This window comes from Andrena cerasifolii, chromosome 3, assembly GCF_050908995.1.
Source record: "Andrena cerasifolii isolate SP2316 chromosome 3, iyAndCera1_principal, whole genome shotgun sequence".
NCBI classification, from domain to species: domain Eukaryota; kingdom Metazoa; phylum Arthropoda; class Insecta; order Hymenoptera; family Andrenidae; genus Andrena; species Andrena cerasifolii.
Genome location: NC_135120.1, coordinates 17,737,454 through 17,764,599, shown reverse-complemented (window position 1 = coordinate 17,764,599; position 27,146 = coordinate 17,737,454). Strand labels below are relative to the sequence as shown.

The following is a 27,146-nucleotide window of genomic DNA, read 5'->3' as shown; positions in this document are numbered from 1 at the left end:
AGTGGCAGAGGAAATTACTACTTTTCTGCTTCACAAGTAGAAGGCAGTAACCGGCGTGGGTATTAGGATTTCCGGAACTTCGCCAATCTATGAATTTCTGCACAGATTAATGAAAAGAAAAGTGAAATGTCACAGCATGAAATGGTACTGTGATACGTGACTATAATTATCCTTGGCTTGTAGCCGAAATACTCACTTTTCTTCGCAGCTTGCATCTCCTTGTAGCGATATCAACGTAATGACAGATCTATATGACTGTATTTACGATTCGTAACACAGGCATTCTCCTTGAAGCGAATTTCACCCACACAGATCTCCACTACAAGGCAAAATATTGCGAATTATTTATTGAATTAAATATTTGAAATATTTATTCGCCGCTCATACACATCTATAAGTTTATACACGTATAATTCACGACTAAGCTCAGTCAATTCAAATTTGCTTCCAGAATTTCACCATTCCCGTTTGTGTGTCCCCACTTAACGCACCCTTTTATCTACTCCCTCCTTTAGGTAACTTCGATACTTTCTTCTAACGCGCGTGTCCATTTCTGTATTTTCCAGGCAAAGCCATGCAGAAGCAGAAGAGTAAAAACAAACTCAAACCCCGTGACCTTAATCGCAAAGGAGCGGAGAAAGAAGGCACAGATATGGACGCTTTTGTAAATACAGTCCCGCCAACGAAAACTGAGACGAAGCAGGAGAGCAAAGATCCTCCCCTGCCACCAGCAAAGGACAACAATAAGGAAGCGAGTCGAGAACTGACGAAGGATATCAAGGAGAAAGACAATTACGAGTCGAAGAAGGAGAAAGAGGCCACTGCCGTTCACACGAACGCCGAGAAACACGCGGCGGCTCCTTCGACGCCACCAGAGATCCCCAAGGAAACCAGCACGATCGTGCAGCAAACGCCTGTTATAGAGAAACTGCCAAGTAACAAGGAAACTCTAAAGGAACCCTCCCCCAAAATAGAAGATAGTAATAAATCGAGCATATTGCATACGCAAGCAAAGTCAGTTCCTAACGATGTTGTTGATCACGCTAAAGTTAAAGAAGAGTCCGATATTAGCGTGGAAGCGATAGTAGCGCAGAAGAACGAAGAGAACTCCAAGGTATCGGCGATTCGAGCACCAAACGAAGAGAAACCAGCGGCAACGGGGCCACCACCTTCGGTCATAGAGAAGCCAACGGAGAGCGAAGCTCCTCCAGCTCAAACGGAAACGCCAGCCACGAACCAGGCGGCGCTTAAATACACGTACAAGGATGACCAGTGGAGCCCAATAAACAAAAGTGGTAAAAAGATCTACGATCGTGACTTCTTGATGAAGTTACAGAACGACCCGAATAGCAAGGTGAAGCCGTTGAATCTACCAGACTTAGATGTTGTTCTGAAAGATAGCATGAAGGTAGAGATCTCTATTTTATTCGTTGCGCGTACGTGTTCCTATAGTATCATTACAATGCGCGATTACAATTCTTGCAGACACGCACCACCCTCGATCTTAGACCATTCAAGGATGCAAACATGAATAGACACGATGCATTGTTCCCCGGATTCGTGAAGCCAATTTTGAACGCACGAGTGGTAAGTTGACGGAACGTTGAGTGGCGAAAATTATGCGTTGGTATGGATATATGAACCCGAATGATGCTTCTATTAGAAATGAAAGTAGTGGACTGATACACATTGAAAGAAAAAATTTCTTCTGACTTCGATATATCGTTTCATGTTAGGTCCACACGAATTGTGCATCCTAATACAAGCGCGTTTACTTTTATTCAGCTACCATCGAATCGTAAGAGCCATCCAGGTGGGAAATCATTAAAGCCATCGAAACCGAATGTCATTCACGTGTCGCTGTCCCTGCGGGAAGACGTGAAATTAAGGGAAACAGAGAATGCGTGGAAGCCAACAAGATTAAAACAGTTCAGTCTTACCGAGGAGGAGACAAAGACGGAGGCCCTTTACAAGAGCGTTAGGAGCGTATTAAATAAACTTACGCCACAGAAATTTGCCACGTTGGTTGACCAAGTGAGGGCGTTGCCCATCGATACACCGGAACGTTTACAAGGTGTTATCGATTTAGTGTTTGAAAAGGTAAACTCAATCGTACATTTATATAGATCCCCTCGCTTCATTATTTCCCCGGGATGGCGTAATTGTAAACATATGTAACTTCTAGGCTGTGGACGAACCAAGTTTCTCTGTAGCATACGCATTGATGTGTAAAGAACTTGCTCTGATGAAAGTCTCTGAACCAGACCCGAATCCAGAAAAAGATTGCTCGCTGAGTTTCAAGAAGCTTATCATTACTCGTTGCCAGAAGGAATTTGAAAATAATACAGTAAACGAAGTGACAAGAAGTAGTAAGCTTAAGGAGATTGACGAGTGTACAGACCTTGTAAGTTGATTGGGCAAAGCTTTTAACAAAGTCGCCGACGTTATCATCACAATTATTACTAATATGTATGCGTTTTCTACTTGACACCAGGAAAAGAAGAAAGACTTACAATTGGCGCTCGAGGATGAAGAACGTCGAATACGTGTAAAGTCAGTAGGAAACGTACGGTAAGTAATCTCAGCATTAAAAAGTAATTTATCTTCGCAAGGTACGAGAGGCTTAGTATTGCAGCTCACACTTCTCTCATTCTGTTCACGCAGATTTATCGGCGAATTGTACAAACAAGGATTGCTAACAAGTAAAATCATGCACCGCTGCATACATCAATTGTTAAATCAGGGCGACGCGGACAGTCTTGAATGCCTCTGCAAATTATTATCAACAATTGGAAAGGATTTGGAATTAAAAGGATCTTCAGATGTAAGCGTATTTTTTATGATACCAACCATATCTGCTGCGGGTTTTACGTGTTCTATTGTAGATCTTGCAGCATTTAAAGTTGTCGTTAATTGTTAAACAAATGTTATTTGGAACGTTCTTTTCATTTCTGAACGTTCGACAAGATTTTGCATGACTCCGTTAAACATTTAATGTTGGCGATATCAAAGAAGAACCTACCTAAGTTCTGTATTACTTTTCTCCCTCGCTTTATTAGGAAATGGCAGATTATTTCCATAAAATGCAAGATATTGTTGGACGACGAGGCCAAGGGAAAATTAGTTCTAGAATTCGTTTTATGCTGCAAGATGTCATAGATTTAAGAGCAAACACATGGATTCCAAGAAGAGACGATAGTAATCCTAAAACGATAGATCAAATTCAAAGAGAAGCAGAATCTGAACGATTAGATAGCCAATTGAGTAACACTCCTATGAACACACCACGAAAGGATGACCGTGGCGGTGATAGAAAAAGGAATCGTAAGTATCGATGAGTTGTTCCCGGTTAAGTTGATAAATTTACCTCGGTTAGGTTCATGCAAAATCATCCCCACTACCACTTTCTTGCGGAAGTTACGCTACTGGATTATTGAAAGTCTCTCGATTAAAAGACATCGAAATTCATGTAAATCGGACAAGCTTTAAATTGTGTAAATTAATCTTTTACGTAAGTCGTTAATTATAGTTCGATTCATCTGTTATTCGGTGTCTTTTAATCGAAAAAGCACAAGGAATCGATGGGTGCCACTTTCGTGAAGATTCGATGAGAATACGGAACTTGACATTTTCGCTTAATAATGGTTAGCGTTATCGTTGTTTCTCCCCGTTCCCCAATCTCGAGCTAAAAACTAGGGGCATATAAAACTCGGTGAAGCGTGAGATTCGGAGGTGTGCAAACTTGCCTACCACCCCGAATAAAGGATATTCTCCGGAACCTGAGACTATCAACTTAACCGAGAACAACTGTATTACGTTCTCCGATTTATTAGCATTAAACATTCATGAAGTATTATAATCATAAGATGATAGATTGTTATTTTACAAAGTAGATATAGCATGATGATCCTTATACATTTGTTGCCAGACTAGAGTTTCTGACAAACATGATTGTATAATGTATTCTGAAGACATAATAATTTATGGTAATTGTTTGCATACGTACTACAAATAAGCATGTACATACTTAAATAATAATGATTTATGACGCAGGTGGTGTTGGCCCGACTGATGATGGTGGCTGGAGTCAGCCAGTAAGAACGAGGCAACCGTATTCCGTTGAAACGTCTAAACTTAAAAATAAACCTGTAAGTAGTTTCAACAGCGACGGCTGAATTTACCATACCATAAGTGTGGCCAGGATTAATAAAAAGAAGGAGCATTAAGTAAGAATGATTTGTATTTTAGCCTCCCATGGATGACATGCAATTAGGAAATAGAAACATGTTTATGTGGAATACGCCTTCGAATTATGGTTCAAAGGCATTAAATTCAAATAAATTTGCATGCTTAGAAAATATGTCCATGTTAGATACAGATAAACGAATAACGTCTCCGCAACTTTCTGGGTGAGTCTCTTTTGGTCTTCTTTTCTTCTCGTAATGTAACTTACGATAAGCCGAACGTGATGAAATTTTTTGCCAGGCTAGAGTTTCTGATAGTTTCCCAAAGCATGATTATAAAATGCAATCTGATGTTTTAAGAAATAAAGTAACTAAGTGTATGAGATACCGTTTACCTCGACTTACCATTTCGAATTCGTTTATTTCAGATCGAGATCCATGGGTCCTAGAGAGTATGGGCGTGACTACAAACCTTCCTATGGTATGGACAATATGAATTGTATGACTGTTTCCTTACTTATCGTTATAAAAGAAGTTTCTTATACATACATGATGATAAATCTTTCATTCTTGAAAAGTAAAACTTAATGTTGTTTGCCAAAAGGATTCTGATATCTCGAGCAGTAAATACTTCTGATTTAGCTGATTTGTGTCGCCCTAATGTAATCGTGTTGTGTATTCTCATTGTTACAGACGGTAGGAGTTCACGCAATGGTAGTCGTCAATTAAGCAGCTCATCGTCGAATAGAGAAAGCTCGTTATTAGATAGTTCACAAAGTCAAAGCGTTTCTATGCCACCGTCGTTGAAATCTTCGCAATCTATCTCTAGTAGTCATAAACCTCAAATGACAGAAGAGGAGTTCATGAAAGCGTTGAATAAGATAGTGAAAGACTATCTGGAGAATCTTGACCTTGAGGTAAGCTTTTCAATGCACCATTATTCGTTTCAATTCGTATTTATTCGTAATTAAATAGTGATCAAACATAGTAGCACACTCCTTAGATCCATCTCTACTTTTCTATTGGAGATGCTTGAGTCATTAGTGTGCTAAACTACGCAATACCTTCTTTTTGGCCTGTCAGAAACAGTGTTGTAAATCAGCTTCTCTGCTGTATTTATATTAATCGCTACTTGCATGGTCAACGAGAGGACATTTTATATCGTTAAAGTTAATTTACTTTTAACAATACACAACATCTGAGTACGAGCGAACTAATCAGAATTATTCGTTTTACAGACAATTGCACTGGCGATTCAACAAAACTTTGACAATGCGTTATCAAAAGTCATACGCGAGCTGGTCAACTATGTGCTTGAAAAATCACCTCTTGACAAAGAACGCGTATCGTATCTTATATCGCATTTGATCAGTCAGAAAATTGTGTCCCTGCAACACGTTAGAGCCGGGTAAGCTATACAAACAATATTGCTAAATCATGGAACCACGTTGCTTCTGTTTTTTTTTCAAATCGAAAATTTATTGAAAAAAAGAAAAGAAAATGAAGATGATGATAATTTTGTGCAGAGTAAATATATCTATGCTGATTTTCACGAACTAAGCCAAAAGGATGCTGAACACAGAATCTTTTTATAGAAATTCTGGAAGCCAATTTCTTTCAGAAAACGTTCAACTTCATTTAATTTTTCAGGTTCATTGAAATATTGGAATTAGTCGACGATCTTTTGCTTGATATACCGAAGGTCTGGTTCTATCTGGCTGAAGTTCTGTGTAAGTAAACACTTCGTAAAACGATTTATCTGTGTTTAAAAACAATCTGTCTCGCACATGATGACAATTTATTCACCGTAGAGATTTTCCATGCGGGTTTGCTCAACAGGCCTGAGAGTAGTAACTGATAATTTCGTACGACAGTTAGAAAAGAGGCTGGTATTATTTGACGGTATTCTTTCATTTGCAGCGCATCCAATAGAAAATGATCTACTCCCCCTGGCAGAATTGAAGCCTGTATTTGATAGTTTAAGAAGTCAAAAATATGTTGGCACATTCCTTGGGAACCTATTAACAAAACTATCCCAAGACAAAGGACTCAAATGGGTTGCGGAAAAATGGGACCAAAGTGGGCTTCAGTTGAACAGTATACTTGATACAGAACTTGAAGATGTTGACAAAATTATTAAAGAATATGTAAGATTTGCATTAAAATCATTTATTGTAATTTCATTCCTAAATAAGAGAAGCTTATTAATCGCAATCATTTTTCAGAACTTGGAGTTCTGCACTGGTGATTATAATAGTGCCAAAAGCTCAACTAATAATCAGCTCACGTTCCAGCAAATCCATGAAGAGCTTAGAAAGCTCATGAAAGAAAATAGTTTCGACTTGATTTGCGATTGGATACTTGTACGTATTACCATGGTTGATCGTATAAATTTATACACGGAATCCTACATTAATCGATTTTATTCGTTAATTTGTATAGGCGAAAGTAGGTAAGCGAGTCACGGAGCCTGAATTCATTCGAGTATTAACGACTGCCATTCTAGAGGCGTCTATCGGTACGTTTAGCTGTTGTAAATAAGTTTGTCAAAGTTGTTCAAAATTATACATTTTGTTTGTTCCGCCTTCTTTTCCAGACCGAGGCAACAACAAGTGCCAAATCCAGGTAGAAGTTTTAACCAATTTGTCGCAATTGATACGCCGGTTTGTTGATGCAAATGCATCTCTGGAATTGCAATGTCTATACGCGATTCAATATCATCTGCATGAACTACAATTTCCGCACGGTACGATACGAAAGGGAAAAGATTGATCGCTTCGAAGATGTTCTATCGTTTGCATTGAATTCTTTTCTGTTGCAGGGATTATCAAGGGTATAATGTTAAATTTGTCGGACGATAATATAATTTCAAGCGACGCGTTCCTGACGTGGAAAGATAGTCCCGAGCCAGCTCAACGCGAATGGCATGGCGTTGCGATGATGGCGTTAACGTCCTTTTTCACTGAGTTACAAGAAAACGATGATACTACTTCCAGTGTAGAAGACGTATCAACTGGTGTGAACCAAGACCGTTGTTGACGATACCGTGATCGAGTCCACTATCGTCTGTTGAAAAGACTTAAATATACGTTCCCTCGTTAAAAGAAAGATACGTGAAGTGAGATCAAATTGCAGTTTTTTTTTTTTTTAAAAAAAAAGAAAGAAAAGAAGAAAAACGTCGAATATATTGAAGAAAAGAACAATGGAGTGATAGTGCGCGGGTGTATGTAATATAGTCTAGAACTTCAAAGAACAAGAAGTGGATGATAATAAAAGAAGGTTGTCGTATAAAAACGGACACAATGGCTGAGACCGCTATACATAATGAAGATAAAGATTAATATTATTAATTATGATACAAAAGTAAATGCAAGATAATTATTATATATAATTCATTGAAATGGTTTAAAGTTTAAATAAAGCAAAAAAAAAACAGCTCGAGAACATTATCGTATTTCTTATATCTTACGGAGACGTCACTGCAGTTTCGTGAATCGCCCAAATAGAACTGAGAACTTCCGATGATAATTTTTCTTTCGCGCGCTCGATACTGGGAATGAATTGCTAACGTTGAATTTCACCACATGCCGATGTCACGAAGCAATCGGAGCGTTTCGCTGCTGTACGACTTAGATAACAAATTGCAGATCGCCGGTGTGTATAAGTAGGTCAATTTTAAGTGGATTATAAAAATTTCGGAAAATAAGCAGAAGGAAACTATTGATAACCAAGTCTGACGCAAGGGCGACGGTTCTTCCTATTATTATAACGAATATAACAGAATTACTAATTTATATCTTTGCGAACTTACAATGTATTCTACTGTAAGAGGAAAAAAAAACAGAAAACGTTCGTAACTAAGACAGAATGAGAGTGGGAAAAAAAAGGAAGAAGTGAAACCGTAACATTACGAAGCCCTAGGGTTCGTAGTGTAGATTATGTTGAAACTAGGAAACGGAAGGATACAAATGGTGTGCATATTAAGGCGCTACTATTTTTTAACACTAGTTATTTATAATCAACGAGAGAACAGATTATAGTGCGTGGGATGGAATGTCTGCATGTATTCAGGTGACAGGTGCCGTAGCAAATTGTATAAAATTGTTATACTAATTTAAAGTACAGTGTGAAAAATACATTTCCTTTGGATATACTATAATATAAGTATAAAAAGGAAAATAGGTAGACTCGAATGCAGTTATCATAAAAGATTATTTTTATTTAATAATATTAGGAGAAAATTCTACAATTGTTTTTTTGTCTAATGTTTCTCATGTTACTATAAATATACTCTCCTTATTTAAGAAATTGTAATTATTGATTCACTCCGAGATACAGGCACTTATGCTCGGTTTATTTTAAACGTAGGTATTCTTTATTTTGCCCTTCACGAACGGTAGATTTACTAGCCAAGTTTGCCATTTATATTTTCTACGAATTGCACGCTGCTGAAGGGATAAAAATCTTACCAGGCATTGCACTCTGTGTTTCTTTTTTCAAACACGATATGATGCGAGAGCGTGGTATATACAATAGCCGGCTTTACATGGCCGCTCCAAACCTTCGGGCTTGTTGGCGCGTTGCTCCGACGTGCCACGCTGGAACGCGCGCTTGGAGTGCGCTCCTGGAGCGTGATGTTCAAAGCGCAACACTCCAAACGTGCGCGCCAGATCCGCAGGTATGGAGCGTCCGCTCCAAATTACAATATTTCGCGTGGAGCGTGGCATGTCCGCCGGGCGGACAGTTCAGTGAGACGCGCCACGCTACGCCAACTGCATCGCTGATATCGTGCAAGTAAAATGTCTTCGATAAAAAAGCGAAGAACTCGCGAGACGCTTGCATTGTATTGCATGCTTATTTTAAAGCGGAAGAGCAAGAATATGGGTCAAGAGATGGCGTGAAGACAGAGATCGCCATGATTTTAGTTTCCACAGGCAGAGGAAACTTCTGTAAATTGCAACAAATTGTTCCAAACTGTCTTTGGATCACATTTTCACTGCTATACCTATAAAGCATGATCTGGCGCGTAGCACGTCAATCACGAACATGTAAAGGACAAGTTCAGACCTGCACTCCAGACCGCACGCCTGGAGTGTACGCTCCAAAACTGTGAGAAAGACTGTCCGTCTAAAGCCGGCTATTATCGCAAAATTATACATTCTCGCTCATTGAAAACGAAATATCGTACGTCGCGATTAAACTTTTGATACAAGAATCCCTTCATCGTTGCAATTTCTTTCTAGCTTGATTAATATCCTCGTTACTTTCTCTATAACTCCGTATCCCCTTAGCGTACAATCTACTGCATTCCAAATGCACAGCTTACTTTTCCTTGTAACCTTGAAACGATTTCCTACAAAATGTAGAAACCCCCTTGCAACAATGAAACTTCAATTTCTATCCGTCGCGTAATTGAGAATCGGACGGTAGGAAATCTTGTTTACGTTATTGCCTCGGACGGGACGAAACTGAGGGGAAACAGGAAATGAGTAGGGAGGGAGAGCGAACGAGAACAAAATATGACCGTCGCTATTGCTTTTTTTCACACTGTAAAAGTAAAATATACGGAGCAAGAAGAGAGTGCGAGAGATGCGAGAAACAACTGACAGCAATGATCTATATAAGATTTGTCTCCTTGAAGGGTCTCATTCCACTGTTAAACAATGGAATGTATTATTCGACGAGTAAATAAACAGAATTACAGTAATTTATATATGATTAAAATTAAAAGGAAAAAAAAAGAACGTTGGAAACATGTCGATAAGTGAATTACGAGTAAAGAGATTATCACTGTAAATATTTAATAAATAAATATTGTAAGTGGGAATTGGACAGATCGCAGTTAGAGCAAGCGAGAGAGAGAGTGAGGGGGTGTAAGGGGGAAGAGGCGGCTTCGTTATGCTGTCCTCGGAAGTGCATGTAGCGCATCATGCCGGCAATTTTACGTACGAACACGCATGTATATATTGCCGTTTATACGTATAACTGCGTGTGCTTACGTCTAACATTAATATACATATACATAATATAAATAAAATATCATTTAAAGAGGACTCCAAGACACAGGTACACAAAATACACGCATACACGACACTTCTATGATAAATCATATCTATACGAAAAAGAAAAAAAATAAAAAAGAACTCCATGTCAAACTGTTGTTGATTATTTTTCTTGAATATTTGCCTGTCTTAGGTGGATCGATCGCAACGCCGAAGAGAAACACTCAATGAAAGAATTCACTGAATCAGTAATCTGTATACTTTTTTGTAATACTATCCGTACATTATCATCATCAACCGCAAAAAAAAGAAAGATGGATAACCACGATAACGAACGAATTATACGCATATAAGATTGCAAAACGAGATCGTTTAACGGATAAATCGTTAATTATCTGATGCACGTGAAACTTCAAACAAATTGTAGATAATGTATACTTGGCAGGATGTAATACTCTACAGCGTAACGTTAAGCTGCAATAATTATAATCGTACCGTATTACATAAACCACGCATTTTTGAAATGCTAAATGTGCGTAACATTCTATATTGTATATTTATTACAATGTAGTTATTTTATATGTATGTAATATAATTGAAATTATTTATAACAAAATAATAAGGCTTCTGATGTACATTCACCAAAACGTTAGTCAACAATCTCGATGTTTTTCTTTCTTTTTAAATAATCATTCGTTTCTCTTTTATTAAAGAAATATTGGATACAACGTCTCCGTTTAGTATAGTGTTCGTGTACAACTTATTACGGGGCAACGATTGAATCGTTGATTTACAATAACTTAACTAGTTTCAACACTATAGCTATCTTTCGCTGAATATATCCCATATTTTCAATTTGTTTATATCGTTATAACGTTTCTGACATTTATAACTTTCTATGTCGCGGAAGTAAATACTTCGACTTATTAGGCGTCTCTTTTTTTTTATTTGATAGTTTTAGCAGAAAGTCAGGCGAGGCAGTTACTGTAAATCGGACGATCTCCTGAAATGTGCGGAAGTAGTAAATGGACCTTCATCGGCAAATCCGGCAATTTCTTGAGGAATAATTGCGTACTCTTCGACACTGGTGCATGGTCTGCACATGCATTCTAGAGGCGCCTTGGTGATTACCTGTGAAATAATTCACATTACTAATTACGAACACGTATATATCTTAAGATTAAAATTTTTCTAAATAAATGAAATTCTCTTTGATTTACTTCGAACATTATTCGGCATAAGGGGCCGTCCTTAAATTACGTAAGGGTAATTTTGGCAAATTCTTACCCTCTCCCTCCCCCGGTATAAGAATTCGTAAGATTTGATATTCCAACCCCCTCCTTACGTAATATTTTTTACATTTAATTTTTTCAGTTATTAAAATTCTTTTAAAGGTTTATGTAATTCATTTAACTCGGTTTCGGGAAATTTAAACTAAAACTACTTTTCTGGAACATTAATGATATAATTTATATTTATTGAAAAGTAGGTTAAAAAATACTGCGTAAGACGCTACCTGACTCCCCCCCCCCCCCCCAAGAAAACGTTAGAAATTCACGACCCCCCCCCCCCAAAGGCCTTACGTAATTTACGGACGATCCCTAAATTGTAACGCACACGGAGTTCTGTTTTTCAGAAAGATGTTCTCCATGAAGTCAACAAAGTCACCGAATTCAAATCGCGCGCGACATTCATTTTCTTACGCGCTTCCTACTGGTCGTTTATAGACGAAAACAATATGGCTGCGGATATCTCGTGGTGTCAGAAGCTTCGCCGCTGATTATGGTGCACAAGTGATTAACCGGCTGACGCTACGTTAGCTTCTCACATTTGTTCGTTATCTTCAGTACTCTGCGATTAATTTGGAATAATAGCCTAACCTTCCGGAATTTCTTTTCGCCTGGCTTGGCCCTCGGACAAAATAGGGATACACTGGCCTCCCTCTCGCCGCTTTCTTGACAACACATGCAGCTCCGCTCCATTTGCCAAATCTTTGACCCGGACACCTGTAGAAACAGGTAAGAATAAATACGCAATTGTGCGCATTAAATATTTAAATCCACTCGAGGTACATAAACCGTAGCATCGCATGAGAAATTTTATGGCATTCAATAGCTACGTAAAATTCACGCTCAACTCTCTGTTTATAAAAATTACAAATGACACGAGTCATAGAAAACACTTACAGTGTTCTACTCTATCTATCCTACTCGTGAAAGAAGTATCTACTGCTCTTTATTCCTTATTACTTGAAGTTACACGACTCTAGCAAGGGATAGAGCTTCATAAATGAAGTAGTTAAAGTTTCTAAGGCTTCGTAGAGGTACAACTTGTTCTGATACACGTATTAAATCAATGTAATAGTGAACAGTAGTAGAAAGGCGTATAGGGAACGTATTTAAGTCACTGATTAAGGGGTTGCGCCAACCTGAGGCGCTTGAAACAGCACTAAACTAGACGATTTTTTTTTACTGATATTATGAGATTGAATACTGTTTCTTTTCTTCTTATGTGTAGAGCATGTATTAATGCATATATTTTATAAATACTGTACAAAAATATTAAAAAATGGCCGAGTTATTTGTTGTCCCACGAAGCTCGTCCGCCGTTACATGCGTGAGTGACGTACCAAATTACAACGCCCAGATTTATCTGAAATAAAAAACACGATGATTTTAGTGTTCCTTAATAAAATACCTACAATGTAGCATATGGATTTGTGAAAAAAAAACTTTATTGCACAAATGACAGCAAGGTGAAGAGAATTATTCTTTTTTCATAAGACAAAACAAACTTAAAACATTTATTATATACGAATGGGTTATCGCATCAAAAAAATGATATGCTACATTGTAGATAATACTATTAAGAATATGTGTACCAAGTTTGAAATGAAGCGGACAAATAGTTTTGGAGATATTTGGTACACCGCTCACGCGGAGGAGCTTCACGGGATAGCAAATAACTCGGCCATTTTTAAATATTTTTGTATAGTATTTATACAATATATGCATTAATACATGCTCTACACATAAGAAGTAAAGAAATAATTTTCAACCTCATAGTAGCTGCAAACAAAATTCGTCTAGTTTTGAGTGTCTCAGAGTGGCGTAGCCCTTTAAGAGACCTACTAGAAACAGAATGAATGTTCCGCGATGGGTTTGCCCATTACCCTCACGGGGAACATTAATAGTACAGACTTAGTTTAAGGGTAAATATTCACATTACATATATTATATTACTTATTGTGTTTTACCTGTAGGTAGCTGCTACAGCGTCCTCTACACGCATAACTAGGAATCGGTTTTGGGATACATCCTGGATACTGCAAAAAGTGAATGACTGGAGTTGCCTGGCATTCATCGACACCTACGATTGCCCTCGCAGTTCCACTTAGGAGGCATATTAGCAGGCTGACACCAGCTACGCCGTGAGTAACAGAATTTTATTGTTTAATTCGATCGATTTGGTTTTCTTTTCGAGAATGTCAGTAGTATGATTTCTGGTTTACCAATATTGTACAGGAGCATAGTTTTAGCACGATATCTTCCCTTCTGGTTCTAGTGCTTCACTGTGCTTATAGATTTCACGTTGTACCCTTTTATACACTGTAGGTGGCCATGTATTTCCCCTTCCCGTTCAACGCTTATGTTAATAGCACTAGGGAAAGAATTGAGTATGTGAGAACATATCAAAGCACTTCTAAGAATATTGGTTGTTCTAAATGATGGAAAGTATATCTGTTTGCATTCCTTTTATCTTTTTTTATTAACCATAGTCTTTGTCCTATCTTAGATAAATAATTTATTGTGAATGGGATAAGAAACATAATACTGTACATTGCATATTTTATAATTTATAGTCCATTTTTCATAAGTATTTTATCACCATACATTATAATTTGCTTATTTTGAGGTGCTGCTGTAAGGCGTTATGAAACACTTGTCAATGTATATATAGCAGTATGTCGTATATATTCATATTATTGTGAAACTTAACAAAGAGATAAAATACTATGATAGCTCAAATATTCTAAAGTTTAAACGACTTGTAGAGACGAAGGGTAAAAGAATATCCAATTGTGGAAATCTCGTTTATTATGAATATCTTCCTATCGTTTACTTCGAAAAGAATTAGCAACATATTAATGAGATGCGCAAAATTTTGTATTAGAAATTTTTCAGATATTATTGTTATTGAAGCTTCAGTTGCCTTTACTTACTTGAAAGTAAAATACTATAATAATCTTGAGAAACCATTTACTACGATTAGGAAAAAAGAGACCACTAAACAAAATGCAAGTAGTATATAAACTATAATAATTGATTGCTACAAAGAACAAATAGCATTGAATTAGACATTACTGTGTGACATAGGTATAATAAGTTTTTATAAATTGGAAATATAACAGTGTTAGTCACATTTACAAGTACATTAATTTTTTTTTTCATTATCAGCTCCTTTTATTAATGGGAAAGTTAATTTCTCACTATGCTCACATTTCCTTATTTATTGTATAAATTTTTAATGGACGTATAGGTATATATTAATATAGTATTTGCAACATCATACATAATTAGCATTTAAATTTTATATTTTGAGGAATATATTTAAAAACTTATATATCTATGTAATGTATTTTGTTTAAATCTTTTGTACAAAGTGTCTTTGTATCACAGCATTATTACTTGTAGAATATTTAAATGTTACTAAAGTTTTTTCAATTGCCAAAAGGAATACATGTATAAAGTAGTAATTAAAAATAACACAAACTGAGCATAGTAATGAGATAGTTTTAATACATTATAAACATTTGAAGTGTTTAGTATTGTTTTAACACTTTACTTCGTTGAAGCACGATGCTTCCTATCTTATATTCTTTAATGCAGTCTATACAGACGAAGGGGCAGGAAAAGGAAAAGGAGAAATAATTTACTAAAGTATTTCATATCTCCACTTTTATTTTAAACTATGTAATTTTCGTTACATAGTCTCAAGATATAATTCGTGATATCATGTATTTAATTTATTTCCATTGTATTTATCGAGATATATCACCACATTTAATGCATTTACACTCTGCTGGTTCTCGTATTTTGATTTCCATCATTCCGTCATCTTCGTTCATCAATTTTATCCCGTCTGCATCGTAGCAATGATGTAAAGTAATAAGCCTCTCCTTCAGATAACTTTCGCGGCAGCAATAGCATTCCTATTAAACGGAAAGGTTTGCAGTTTCATTGTGTTTCAAAAACCTTCATTTCCTACCATAACTTTAACTCACCTTTGTGAAACCTGTAGTACTTGCAACACTTGGTTGCACCTGCGAACTGCAAAACCCTTCACATTTCGTGACGGGAATGTCTCCACTACATGTCCTTCTCAAACGTCCTATTTCATCGTATTCATCTGAAGAATAATAATAGATTATTATTTCGTTCGCTCCGTTCGGTGATTTACGATTAAAAAAGTCGATTAGAATAAAACGTGATACCCTTTGTAATGTGTACTTCCGACTGCAATGTTTCACAACTTTCGTCATCTAATACTTGAGCAATTGTGCTGCTAGTAGAAATGAATGCAGTTGATAACACAAGTATCATGAACATAAACATTGTAAGGAAGTCCTAGTTAATTGGTATTTACTCTTTTAGCTAGCCTTTCGCTAATGCGATAAAGGTAGGGTCAAAGATCTTAACTGAAATGAGAGAACAGAAAATCAAACAGATGCTTTTATAGGTAGCTTTTCCCTCCGGCATGTAATAACTTGGGGTGCTGAACTCCTGCTAGGATATAATAGCATAGCCGGGCCAGGGTAACTCTCCCCTGCTTTTACATTGTACACTGCTGGATTTTTTCCAGCTTAGGGACATTACTTTTTCAATATTTTGCATTATGACTCTAATGGGCTTTTTATGTCTCGACGCACAGTGGGTGATTGTATTAAAGGAACATGACTAATGTTACTTAGATCCTCAGACTTTTATGCCTTGTATATTTCCTTAGAGCGTGGTTACAATAAGTAATGTAAGTGAAAACATATTAGTGAAATTTTTCGTGTATTTTTTTTATTACTTGGGTTTTCAATTAAATTTAGCTGGCTGAACGGTTTCATATTTAATGGTCATTTCTGGTCCATCCTGGACAATTATCTCTTAAGTCATCGTCGCTACGAAATGCTACTCCACACCAAATGCAGTAGAAATGTTTTTCTCTTAAATACTTTGTAAGAATTTCCAATTTTTCGCTAATGTGAAGAGGATCTTCTTCTTCTTCCTCCTCCTCCTCCTCGTCCTCCTCCTCCTCCTCATCTTCTTTTTCTTCTGCGTCGCTATCGTTTTCTTTTGTATTTTGGGGCAACCAAAACCATGTTTCCACAGGTTTTTCTATATTTAGTTGTATATCTAATTGTTCGCAAATCTTTTGACTTTTGTGTAGATCCGCTATCAATAATTGCTCTGCTCTTTTTTGTGCAATTCTGCCACGAAAATCTGTCATGACTTTATTATCCAAGTTATTACTGACTGAACTATTTTTATTTTTTATATCCTTTTTCTTAACACCTTTCCCTAAACCGTGCCTATTTAATTTCACCTCCACGCCAATCGGTTCGGTCATTCCTGATTCTGTTTTACCTATGCCATGGCCCGGCTTATATCCCATTTTCATAAGCATTTCGAAACCTAAAAGACAAAGGCGATACATAAAATTACATAAAGATGCGCATACGCAAGTACGAACTATACTGAAAACAGAAATGCACCTTTATTAGTACTCGTGATTGCTGAAGATAAACCCGCTTCCCTTTTTTCTTCTTCTATATACTTCACAGAACTTTGCTTCAACTTCGTCTCAATTTCAGTTTTTTTTTTCATAAGCTCAAACTTTCGTTTATCCGCGTATCGATACATGAGGGTTGACGAGGTTGCAGATTTCTCGCTTCCCGCCAGAAATTTATCCGACATATAATCATCATCATCCGACATGTTTCTTCTCCCTCTATTATCGCTGATGAAATCTATGGTGTAACCAAGGCGAGTATCTATACAAAGGAAGTGTTTACATAGTGGTGAATACTTATTGATTTGTTTTGATAATATACATAAGTAATTGAACGTGTGTGTACATATAAATTACATATACATTAATAGTTCTGTTGAATTCTTCTAGTCCGTATTTGAATAGTATCGGGACACCGTAATTTTAAAAGAAAACAGTCAACAGTAGAGTATATTAAAAAGCTTATACTTCTTTCTTAAATAAGAGCGCACGTAACCTTCGTTTGAAACTATCCAATTCAGTAAGCTGCATTCATTTTAGGTTATATTAAATGTTGCCATGCACTGCACGTAGATCGAAAAACATGGACCTTCGTATGTTTTCGCAAAAGACGCTTGAACATGTATGCTTGATGGTGCTGATTAACTGCATTCAAAATATCGATTTCCGAACGTATACATACAGCAGTTGACTTTGACGATTTAAATAAATAAGAATTTCATATTTGTGTACTTATATAAACGCAAGTCAGGAAATGGTATTAATTTTTAAAAGCGGGGACACTGATCGATTTAGCGAATAGGAATAGCCAGTTGCCACAGAAAGAAAAGAAGCATTGCTGAAAAAATTCGTTGTAATTAAATTACTCGGATTGCAGATTGCAATATTCAGTAGTGTCCATTGTTCTAAAGTTATAACACAGTCTATGAACGCCAATTCGTACAGCGCCTACGAAGTGTTTACGTTCTAAAAATAAATAAATGTTAATTCCACTAATAAACCATGCTTCTTTGTTTCAATAATATCAGAAACACAAGAAATATATGATACAAGGGCGCTTCTGGTCCGTATTTTCAGTAGAGGGTAACGCGTGAGAACTTTTTTTTTATATCGCCATTATTACACTCGTTTGCAAGTGACTTAAGTTCAATGATGCGTAAGTCATTGTCTATTAATATCTGCAAGGAGACCAATTTTTTTATAGCAATTGCGTGGACTTTTCCGAACCTAATCTTAGGGAAGTTACTTCGTACCGTAGAATAATAAGATATCGGAATGCAAGAATACATATCTCGCCGTAAGTGCCAACGAATACGTTAGTATGAATATTCAGTGCCTTTCTGTGTGAAAACTGTTAAGATCTTTCTACCAAACAGTTGAGCCTCTCGGAAGCCAAAACTGATCGATCCCACGAAATAAAACCTCGAGAGAATTGACAAGTTCAGCAGTAATTATGTGCTTAAGTACTAAAATTGATAAATCTGCAGCAGCTGGAGTAGATCAGTGTCGCTGAATTGTAAGTAACGTCGAGAAGTTCGTATAAATTTCCTTACAGTTGTTCGTAAAGGATTTCGAATTTCTCTCTGACAATATTGATTTACGGCACGTCGCTATTTTAACGTGCGTACGCCAATATTGCTGTCGATCGTGCCGAGTTATTTTTAAGGGACCATAGCTACCTTTTCGAGTGTCCCTCTTTAATAGTATATTTCTATACATCAGTGTTCATACGCGATGTAGCACGCCCAAGTGCCTACTTTGAATTTGCTACACCGTTGCGTTCGTATAGATGACTATACTGCCGCCGGTCGATAAACAGCGAAACGCGGAACTGAATAGGATCGAGTTAAAGGAACGTGGACCACTTGTATATCTCGGTACAGTAATGCAGTAGCTCGAGAACAATATTTTTGGTGTTGGATCTATCTGGCTGATCACAACAGTACTCGATTGGTCGAGTTCGGGCGTTGTTGGTCGCGTGCCGTCGCGTGTTTCGCCCTCTCCCGATGGATTCCCTCCGATGCAACGTCGGTGGCTCGAAAGTGCAAGGAAACTGGTGCGAAGGACGAGAGTGTTGAAAGCGTACGCACTACGCTCACAGCTACTAACGCAGGGAAACATACCTCCTCGCTGTTCCGGACACGTCCGGGGTACCCGTTCTTACTAGACGTCGAGGGAAACACAGCCCAACTCATCGCGGAACCGAGGAACGTTCTGGAGCGGACTAATTGACAAGTACAGTGGGATCGTAACGTTCGTGGGAACAGTTTCGTGACAAATAAGAGAACGGACACCAGAGCACCGCGATGAATTAGCGATGGAATTTTTTTTTATCGCAGAAACATGTGAATTCGTATGTCACACCTCTCCATGACAATTCTTACGGCACGAAAGGTCAAAAGCACGGCCCTCGTGACCAGATTCCAGGACCGGGTTTGAATAATAACTGTTCTGTGATAAAACGGCACGTTAGGCCTGCTCGATGACATTAGAACGCGTGACTTCCGATTATCGAAGTCGCCCATTTCCGTGGCGTGTCAATAAGTAATCGTCGTTCGTCATACATGCTTTTGAACTATTCATAGAGAGACTTGCCATTCGGTGGATATTACATCAGCTATGGTTGTAGCCAGCGGCGAGTGGGTACAAAATATCAGTTTTCCAGCCAGTCAGAATAATTCCAACCTGAATGTAAACGCCAAGCAAAATAACAAGATGACAGCGAAAGGCATCTTAATCTGCCGCGACAATTCTCATCCCTTTCAAGACCGCACGCTGATATTGGAGCATTCGGTTAAGATCGGCCGTTCGGTGGCGCGGGCCAGAGCCACGCCAAATAATGCGATCTTTGATTGCAAAGTACTGTCCAGGAACCATGCACTGCTGTGGTACTCTGGCGGGAAGTTCTACTTGCAAGATACACGCAGTAGTAATGGGACATTTGTTAATAATCAAAGACTCAGTGCGGCTGGCTTAGAATCGACGCCTAAAGAGGTGTGTTCGGGTGACATAGTCCAATTCGGGGTAGACGTGATAGAAAGTACAAAGAATGTTACTCATGGATGTATAGTTGCGACATTGAAATTATATTTGCCAGACGGGAAAGAAGCTAAAGCTAGTCTTAGTACGTCGGTCTCATCAACGGTTAATAATGTTACTCTCGAGGATCTATACAATTTAAATCAGGTTATGCAGGAGGCCTCGAGGCGCGAGAAAGCACTTTATTCTAAGTTAGGATACCTTCAACAACTTGTAGAGAATACTCAGAAGGCTGCCAACCAATCCTGGAAAGCGTTAATAACGGAGGATCAATTGCTCTCGTGGGTGGAGACCATCGAGAGCCAGCTGGCCGTTTACTCCAAGAATTATACCGAAGACGAAATGAGAAATGAATTGGTGAAACTACACGAAGAGAAAGCACAATACCAAAATGCGGCGAAGGAGGCGTTACAGAAAGTATTACAGGAGAAGCTGGAGGTAACTCAGAGGTTAGTTCAGTTAGAAGGGCGTTTAAGCGAGACGGAGGAGGAGTGTCAAAGTCTTCATAATGTAGCTAAATATACTCAAACAGAACTTCAGGAAGTATGTAGTAAATATACAGAAGCACACAAGAAACTGCAGGATACCACAAAGAAACTCAAGGAGAGCGAGGAGAAGTTGAACTACATGGTACAAAGCACGGAGCCGGAAAAGCAAGAACTTTTAAAGAGGCTCGGAGATCAGTCTAAAATCGAGAAAAATCTACGCGTAAGGTTGGCTTATTCTCAATTAGATTCTGCTGATATTTATAAACAGATAAATGCCCTCAGGAACTACATGCAGATCTTGCAAGATATGAATTCGAAGTTGGGAACTGGCGACATCATGGATTCCAAAGATGAGGAGAATCCCATCGAAGCTATTAATACTATCCTTAATAAGTTGCATTCCATTCTCGCTCATAGTATAGAGATGGATAGGGAGGATGGTGAGCAGGATAACCAATGGAACTCGCAAGATATCGATTCAAACCAATTAGCAAATTCTGATACTTCATGTTTAAAAGAACAGTTAGATGATGTATTAGCTAATATTGATAATTTAACGGAATACATTTTGCCGCCACCTTCTAGAAGAACTTTGGTCAACGGAAATATAAATATAGATAATTCAGACATTAACGCAGAATCTGATACTAATTCAGATGCGACGGATGATACGTGCAGTATTACCAGCGACGATATAAGCGAGAAATCTGTTATAGAAGTTAAGAGAGAAGAACCTTCGTACCATATAACCGAAGAGATTTCTGTACCATACAAAATGGAAGTTCGATTTGCATGCGAGGAAAATGGTAAGCAGCCGGAAATCTCACAGCAACTTCAAATTATGCAGAAAGCAAAGGAAAAGGAAGATACGGAAATTAACGTTGAAAGCACAAATAACAGTAAATCTTTGAACGAGCCTGTCGTCGCAATAAGCAGTCAACGCGAGAAAAAGGATGAAGCGGACGAGAATACTAGGGAATCGAACGAAGGATGCGAAGAGGAACATTTAGAAGGAGATTACGTTAAAACATTAAAACCACTGTCTAAAAGTGATACACAACAGAGCCTGCATACAAAGGAATACGTATTGCAAACATTCATAGGGTCTATGGACTCGTTAAAAGTCGAAGACAATTTAGAATCACAGCAAGCAGTCAAAAAGGAGTTAGAAAATCTCAAGGATTGGTTAATTTGTGAACCCCATGAAGAAATTATCGAAAAATTAAAAGAATTGTATTATCGTGCCAAGAATGAATCTCAAAGAATTCAGGAACTCCATGAGGAATTAGTTATTTTGAAGGAGAAGTACAATTCGTTCGTCGAAGAGAAAGCAGAGCTCTCAAAGAAGTACACAACTCTCAAAGCACAATGCGGTGATTTGTTAAACACAACCTATTCTGTACCGATACATTATGTGGCGCCCATTGCTATAATGTTAATATGGATGCTTCTGGAGAAAATATTCTAATGTTCTTCTTGTTTTTGTATATAACTTTTATGACTAATTAATACTGTATTTCTCTTCTTTCTTTTTTTTATTGGTAGTAATACAATAAAAGTATAAACTTCTGAAGCAGTTTGTTAAAGGCTTTTGAGTAAGAGAGAAACAAAAGAACTGGGCGGTATGTAGTTTCGACAGAAATTCGAACATTTTTATACGAACAAAGTATGTTAAGGATTGTACATATTTCTCCGATACCACTGTTGAAGCACCAACCTCAGATAATTCCTTGAAAGAGTTACAAAGATAAAGCGGAGGTATACCATGTTACCACTTCAAACAAGGAACCAAAATAAAATTACAGCTGAAATTTTGTAGCAATAAATATGTACATAAGATACAATCTTAGACTAAGCGAGAATGTATTAGAGGAATAATAGACAATACCACATAAAATGTTCAACATGCTGCCAATCTGGATATCATATCTTAAACTATGGTATTAATCTCTATTTACGATATTGCACACTTTTACGTCGTTATTCTTTGCGATCATTTCCAGCATTGCATGTTCAGCGACTCGGATGTATTATTACACAAATTACAAGTAACGTTTATCTGTAAAAGTCGGTTTTTATGAAAGCTCCTTTGATGTATTTAGTATCTCGACAAATTTGTTGTAATATTCCTCGTGGAATTAGCAGGCACAGATCCGTGCTGCTAAAGTACGCGGTAGTTATTGAAAAGGATGGAGATTAATTTGTGTTAAAACTATAAACTGTTTAATTCGATTTCTTTGAAATCTTTTAACGTTCGGAATTTCTTTAAAACGGTACCATCGTAAGGAAAGATAGAAAGAAGTCGAATTATCGTGCTGCAATCAATTGTTGAATTAATTGAGTTTGTTGAATTAATGAAACGATTTATTTAATGTTAGTATTCATCGGTTCTAAATCATAGTTTTTTTGTTTTCTTTATAATTATTTCGTGTACATATAAAAGTAACTTTGTTGATGCTAATGGTTTCTCAAATTCCAAATTTCTTAAGCGTATGTGCTCCTTTTCTTTACTGGTAGCATGCCAATAGAAGCATATCCATTCAAACGACCTAAGAAACTTTAGGGGAAGAACAAAAGTAATTCTTCGGTGTGTGAAATTTTCCACACACAGTTCTCGTTCGTATCGGTGTATCAGCGGTTTGTCCATAAATGGCCTAGATATCTGTTTCTAAAACAAATTCTAGTTATACTTTTCTATTAATTAATTTTTTATACGAACGCCACTAAAAATAACGGTATTTTCGTCATTCTGACTAGATAGTTTAGTTACAGTGCCATTGCCCAATCTATGTATTTCTGCCCTGTTAAATATATGTATAATGAACATCATCAGATGAGAGAACAATACGGAGCATATTCAATTTTCCAAAAAAGGACATTGGCCTGCCGCTTATGGGTGTTACTTTCTTGGTAAATTGAAATTATATATATTAAGATCGTGAAGGTTTATACGGATAAGTTAACATTGTACATAACATTGTTGATATAATCTTACTAGTGTAATACCCATTATATAAAAAAAAAGCAAATAAAAATTAACTTAACGGAAGCTCTTTGCTCTTCTTTTTCAGATACCTGTACATATACTTATCAATTCAATTACGTAATACGAAGGTGATTCATTGAGCAATCACGAAGATGAGTTCCCAGAAAACCCTAGCACGAACATGCAGTCACCTTTTATCTTTTGAACTAATACTTTTATCCAATTGATATGATAATTTTGTATCGCGCAGAATGCAGGTGCAGGTCAAACCGATTTCAGATTATAATTGCCTTTTATTGCTTGTAATATGTCGTTCAATATTTGACCAATTAGTTTGAGTTCACCACAGTAACTTACATTCAAATTGATTAGACAAATGAGTAGTTAACAAGAGGGTATGTTTCATATATAAAGTGATGTGTGGCGAAAGAAACATTTGCACTTGCACAGGAGTACATGCACGCAAAAGAATATGTGAGGCGAAGGACATCTGGAAAGCATTTATTTTATTTCAGCTGTCACAAATTCTTTCCTTCTGTATCGGCGTTATCTTTTCAGCTGTTGGACAATAGGAGAAGCAGGAAATGGACAAAATTAGTACATCTTTGTCCTACGGTTCTGGTTTCCCAAAAATATCATCTTCGCTTCTCTGCGTACACCTATAATGCAATAACTTCTTTTCTCTAATCATTGCAGCGAACACGCAACGTGTGAGTAATAACGATCGGTTAAGAATTACTTACGAGGTACCGACCGCAATGTATCACCGATGAAGAAGCTAAGAAAAAGGTCGGAAAGCGCGATAGGCGGGCAAGCGGTGAATCAAGCAGGTGCCGCGACTGCGAGTGCAGATGCGTCGCCAACACGCGTATGCAGGGACTTTCTGCGGAACGTGTGCCACAGAGGGAAACGTTGCAAATATCTGCACGAGCGGTCCGAGGACGATCCCGTAGAGGAGTACACGTTCTGCCATGACTTCCAAAATGGGATGTGCAACTGGCCCGGTTGCAAGTTCCTCCATTGCACGGAGAGCGAAGAGAAGAGGTTCAGAGCCACGGGAGAGTTGCCTGCTCATATCTTGAGCAGGCTGAAGAATAACAATGAGAAGTTGGAATATCCGATGTGCAAGGATTTTATCAAGGGTAGCTGCCAAAGAACGAACTGCAAGTTCAGGCATTGGAAGAATGAGGAACCGCAACACAACCTGATCACAGCCTCCCTTCACAATGTGCCCAGGCCGCAGCATAATTTCAATGGAATTACTAATGGGGAGAGTCGTAGATACGAAGAGGATAGAAAGTGAGTATACTAAACGTTCTATTTCTATCTGTTTATCAATATTGAATACATTGAATGAGAATGTAAATAACTAGTTACTAATTGTAATTAGAATAGCCATCGGAGTGGCTACTCAATTGTAAAATACTACAATTCCTTTTACTAATATTAATAAATGAAAGTACAATTCAACGCTTGCGTATGTTTCTAGTTTCCATTGGCAAATGGAAGATCAACATAATTTAGTCGCAAGCAATGGCTACAATGCATCTTCGCATCCTCCTGATTACATAGGACCCCCCGAGCCAAAGAGGCGACTAGTTTCTGGTGAAACTGTTGTCCATTTCGAAGCTTCGCCACTTGTGAGCCAACATGCTGCGCAACCAGTCACTCCAGGGTATTATTACCCAGTGATACCGCGCAACGAAGCTAGAGCAATTGTTTTGGAGGACGAGAATGCATTGTTAAGGAAGAAGATAGAGGAATTAAAGAAACAAGTTAGTTCATGTCTACTCTCGTACTCTGATTTCTTCTTCGTTACATTTATACATTTCTATGCTTCTGTATCCATTTAGGTCAGCGATTTAACAGCGACTAACGAGTTTCTGCTGGATCAAAACGCTCAGTTAAGAATGTCGGGTAAACGGACTGCGAACGTAACAGCGGTTACAGTCCCAGCAGTCACCATCACGAATACTGTCCCGCCGTCACAAGCCCCAACACCTCAACAAATGGTGAACGCAGCAGTGGCTGCTGGTACACTGCGTACAGTTACTGCCAGTGTTGCGACTGTTCCTGTAAGTATAGCCACAGTCGCACCTGTCTCTATTGCAGCGGTTTCGATGGCACCAGTGTCTATACCACCGCCCATCGTCACGATGGCTCAACAAACGATAACGATGAGCGGTTCAGGTCCGCAGGCGACTAATCAACAACCACCTAATACGCAACAACCAGCCAGTTTACCGCTGTCGATATCAGGCGCCACTGCGCCACTGGTTTCTTACCCTATTATGACTCAAGAGCTTAGGCCCGTGTTGCAGTAAGTTATAGACGAGAAAGGAACATCAGATAATACCTCGGGCACGTAGGCGAATCAACGATGCCGTTTACTGCATTCAGTCTTTCACGGTAACAATGTGTTTTTATTATATCTTTGTGCGTAAAGCGGCGGACGTGGAATGACATCGAAACGTCCGCGACCCGTCAGAAATACAGTCCTCAGAGAGAACACAAATGTTAAGAGAATATTACATTAATTAACGAACACAACGCCCTAGATCTTTATGTAGGGGAACTGTAGAAATTACCGTACAGGACAAACGTAACGATCATGACTGTTTCTTAGCAGTATGGCTTTAATGATGTGCCCTTATCGGAGCCCTTCGGATCTAGTACATTCGTTCCTTTCAGCGATTCAGTCTGCGAACGATGATTTACGACTATAGTAATAGACGCAACACAATAACTGTCCAAAGTGTTTATAGATTTAGACTAATAAGAATCAGAACTGATCTGAAATCATATTAAATGGTTAAAATGATACTTTCAGTTTTTTTCTTTTTCATATCTTAGTAAACATGTATTACAAATAAATTTGTAGGTAAATTTTTCGTGTTGCTAAAGAAGATAATCAAATGAGAGTAAAGAAAATTGTAAATTAAAAGAACACGTGTAAGAAACGAGTCTTTTAGGCTAGTATGCGAAGATAAGTACAAAATAGGATGAAGTATGTAAACAAATTATATTGAAAGTTCAAAGTATGGGCGTCCGTAGGGAGGGGGGCAAAAGGGACAGTTACCCCCCTGGCTTTTAAGAAAAAATCGCTTATTTTTCAAAACTGATCTTTATTAAATTTATACTAAAAAAGGGGGATATTTTTAAATTTCGGTTTTAAATTTTTAATTAAATTGGCACTGTAAAATGGGTTAAAAAAAGCAAGAGGGGTATATTTTTCTTTACCGTCATCCCAAACCCCCCCCCGAAAAAGTCTCCAGACGCCCCTGGTTCAAAGATAAGGTTTACCGATGCTCTGAAAATAGTGGTGAACCTTACGACTGTTCTGTACGTAATGCTGTAAATAGTATTCGGTTGCTTCCTCGTTTCCTCAGATAAAACTTTTATACTTCCATTTTTAACAAATAAGCTACCTATTCTTATAAAATAGCGATATTTTAATAAATTAAGTACTTATCGTGGTCTTTTATGCTTTTACAATTTACTTAAGTAAATGGCCGTGGGCTCAGGTGGTGGATAGTAAAGGACTATGGATTCAAGCCTGACCCATGAACATAAGAATCGGGTACGGACACTGTAATGTGCATCCTGTAAACCAAATAAACATGTATCTGTTTCCGAGCGATGCTGTCAGTCATGGGTTGATACATGT

General features: G+C 37.8%; 5 protein-coding genes, 1 long non-coding RNA gene and 1 other non-coding gene across 19 annotated transcripts in view; 4 read left to right on the top strand and 3 right to left on the bottom strand.

The window, feature by feature from the left end:
* Positions 1–7,329, top strand: part of Eif4g (eukaryotic translation initiation factor 4 gamma) — a 44,182-nt gene extending 36,853 nt beyond the window's left edge. For 6 of the 9 annotated variants that reach the window (XM_076808361.1, XM_076808363.1, XM_076808357.1 and 3 more), the window contains exons 8-25: positions 567–1,408; positions 1,486–1,587; positions 1,786–2,100; positions 2,186–2,404; positions 2,495–2,571; positions 2,665–2,824; positions 3,060–3,324; positions 4,054–4,148; positions 4,249–4,409; positions 4,613–4,683; positions 4,878–5,101; positions 5,423–5,592; positions 5,835–5,914; positions 6,105–6,331; positions 6,410–6,547; positions 6,627–6,702; positions 6,781–6,930; positions 7,006–7,329. In XM_076808361.1, coding sequence (XP_076664476.1) covers positions 567–1,408; positions 1,486–1,587; positions 1,786–2,100; positions 2,186–2,404; positions 2,495–2,571; positions 2,665–2,824; positions 3,060–3,324; positions 4,054–4,148; positions 4,249–4,409; positions 4,613–4,683; positions 4,878–5,101; positions 5,423–5,592; positions 5,835–5,914; positions 6,105–6,331; positions 6,410–6,547; positions 6,627–6,702; positions 6,781–6,930; positions 7,006–7,223 — 3,590 coding nt within the window. In that variant the 3' untranslated portion in view covers positions 7,224–7,329. The remainder of the gene's footprint in view (positions 1–566; positions 1,409–1,485; positions 1,588–1,785; positions 2,101–2,185; positions 2,405–2,494; positions 2,572–2,664; positions 2,825–3,059; positions 3,325–4,053; positions 4,149–4,248; positions 4,410–4,612; positions 4,684–4,877; positions 5,102–5,422; positions 5,593–5,834; positions 5,915–6,104; positions 6,332–6,409; positions 6,548–6,626; positions 6,703–6,780; positions 6,931–7,005) is intronic. The other 3 variants (XM_076808362.1, XM_076808360.1, XM_076808359.1) reach the window with 1 other exon arrangement.
* On the top strand, positions 5,174–5,340 carry LOC143367560 (small nucleolar RNA SNORA53). Its single transcript, XR_013085052.1, has one exon. It is a non-coding gene; the product is annotated as a small nucleolar RNA SNORA53 (small nucleolar RNA).
* A 3,159-nt stretch (positions 7,330–10,488) lies between the features above and the next one.
* On the bottom strand, positions 10,489–16,004 carry LOC143366913 (partner of bursicon-like). Its single transcript, XM_076808380.1, has 6 exons — positions 15,681–16,004; positions 15,471–15,595; positions 15,245–15,398; positions 13,443–13,555; positions 12,067–12,192; positions 10,489–11,317 (listed from the first exon to the last, which is right to left on the bottom strand). The coding sequence occupies exons 1-6, from the start codon at positions 15,799–15,801 to the stop codon at positions 11,168–11,170; spliced, it is 789 nt and encodes a 262-aa protein (XP_076664495.1). The 5' UTR covers positions 15,802–16,004; the 3' UTR covers positions 10,489–11,167.
* Positions 13,474–26,518, top strand: LOC143366909 (zinc finger CCCH domain-containing protein 10). Of its 3 annotated transcripts, none has more exons than XM_076808373.1 (5): positions 13,474–13,616; positions 24,176–24,778; positions 24,969–25,254; positions 25,333–25,554; positions 25,670–26,518. In XM_076808373.1, exons 2-5 carry the CDS (start codon positions 24,249–24,251, stop codon positions 25,772–25,774), a joined length of 1,143 nt encoding a protein of 380 aa, XP_076664488.1. In that variant the 5' UTR covers positions 13,474–13,616; positions 24,176–24,248; the 3' UTR covers positions 25,775–26,518. The 3 variants fall into 3 exon arrangements, with proteins under 3 accessions (XP_076664488.1, XP_076664486.1, XP_076664487.1); XM_076808372.1 differs by lacking the exon at positions 13,474–13,616 and adding exons at positions 18,135–18,263; positions 18,343–18,482 and having other exon boundaries at positions 25,333–26,518; XM_076808371.1 differs by having other exon boundaries at positions 25,333–26,518.
* On the bottom strand, positions 13,642–14,274 carry LOC143366915 (uncharacterized). The gene is made up of 2 exons (XR_013084853.1): positions 14,026–14,274; positions 13,642–13,846 (listed from the first exon to the last, which is right to left on the bottom strand). It is a non-coding gene; the product is annotated as an uncharacterized LOC143366915 (long non-coding RNA).
* LOC143366910 (G patch domain-containing protein 11) lies at positions 16,150–17,558 on the bottom strand. 3 transcript variants are annotated; one of them, XM_076808375.1, is made up of 3 exons: positions 17,435–17,558; positions 16,950–17,228; positions 16,150–16,869 (listed from the first exon to the last, which is right to left on the bottom strand). In XM_076808375.1, exons 2-3 carry the CDS (start codon positions 17,170–17,172, stop codon positions 16,304–16,306), a joined length of 789 nt encoding a protein of 262 aa, XP_076664490.1. In that variant the 5' UTR covers positions 17,173–17,228; positions 17,435–17,558; the 3' UTR covers positions 16,150–16,303. The 3 variants fall into 3 exon arrangements, with proteins under 3 accessions (XP_076664490.1, XP_076664489.1, XP_076664491.1); XM_076808374.1 differs by having other exon boundaries at positions 17,330–17,531; XM_076808376.1 differs by lacking the exon at positions 17,435–17,558 and adding an exon at positions 17,324–17,424.
* Positions 18,851–23,542, top strand: Slmap (Sarcolemma associated protein). Its single transcript, XM_076808365.1, has one exon. The coding sequence runs from the start codon at positions 19,586–19,588 to the stop codon at positions 21,959–21,961; it is 2,376 nt and encodes a 791-aa protein (XP_076664480.1). The 5' UTR covers positions 18,851–19,585; the 3' UTR covers positions 21,962–23,542.
* Positions 26,519–27,146: the final 628 nt, after the last annotated feature.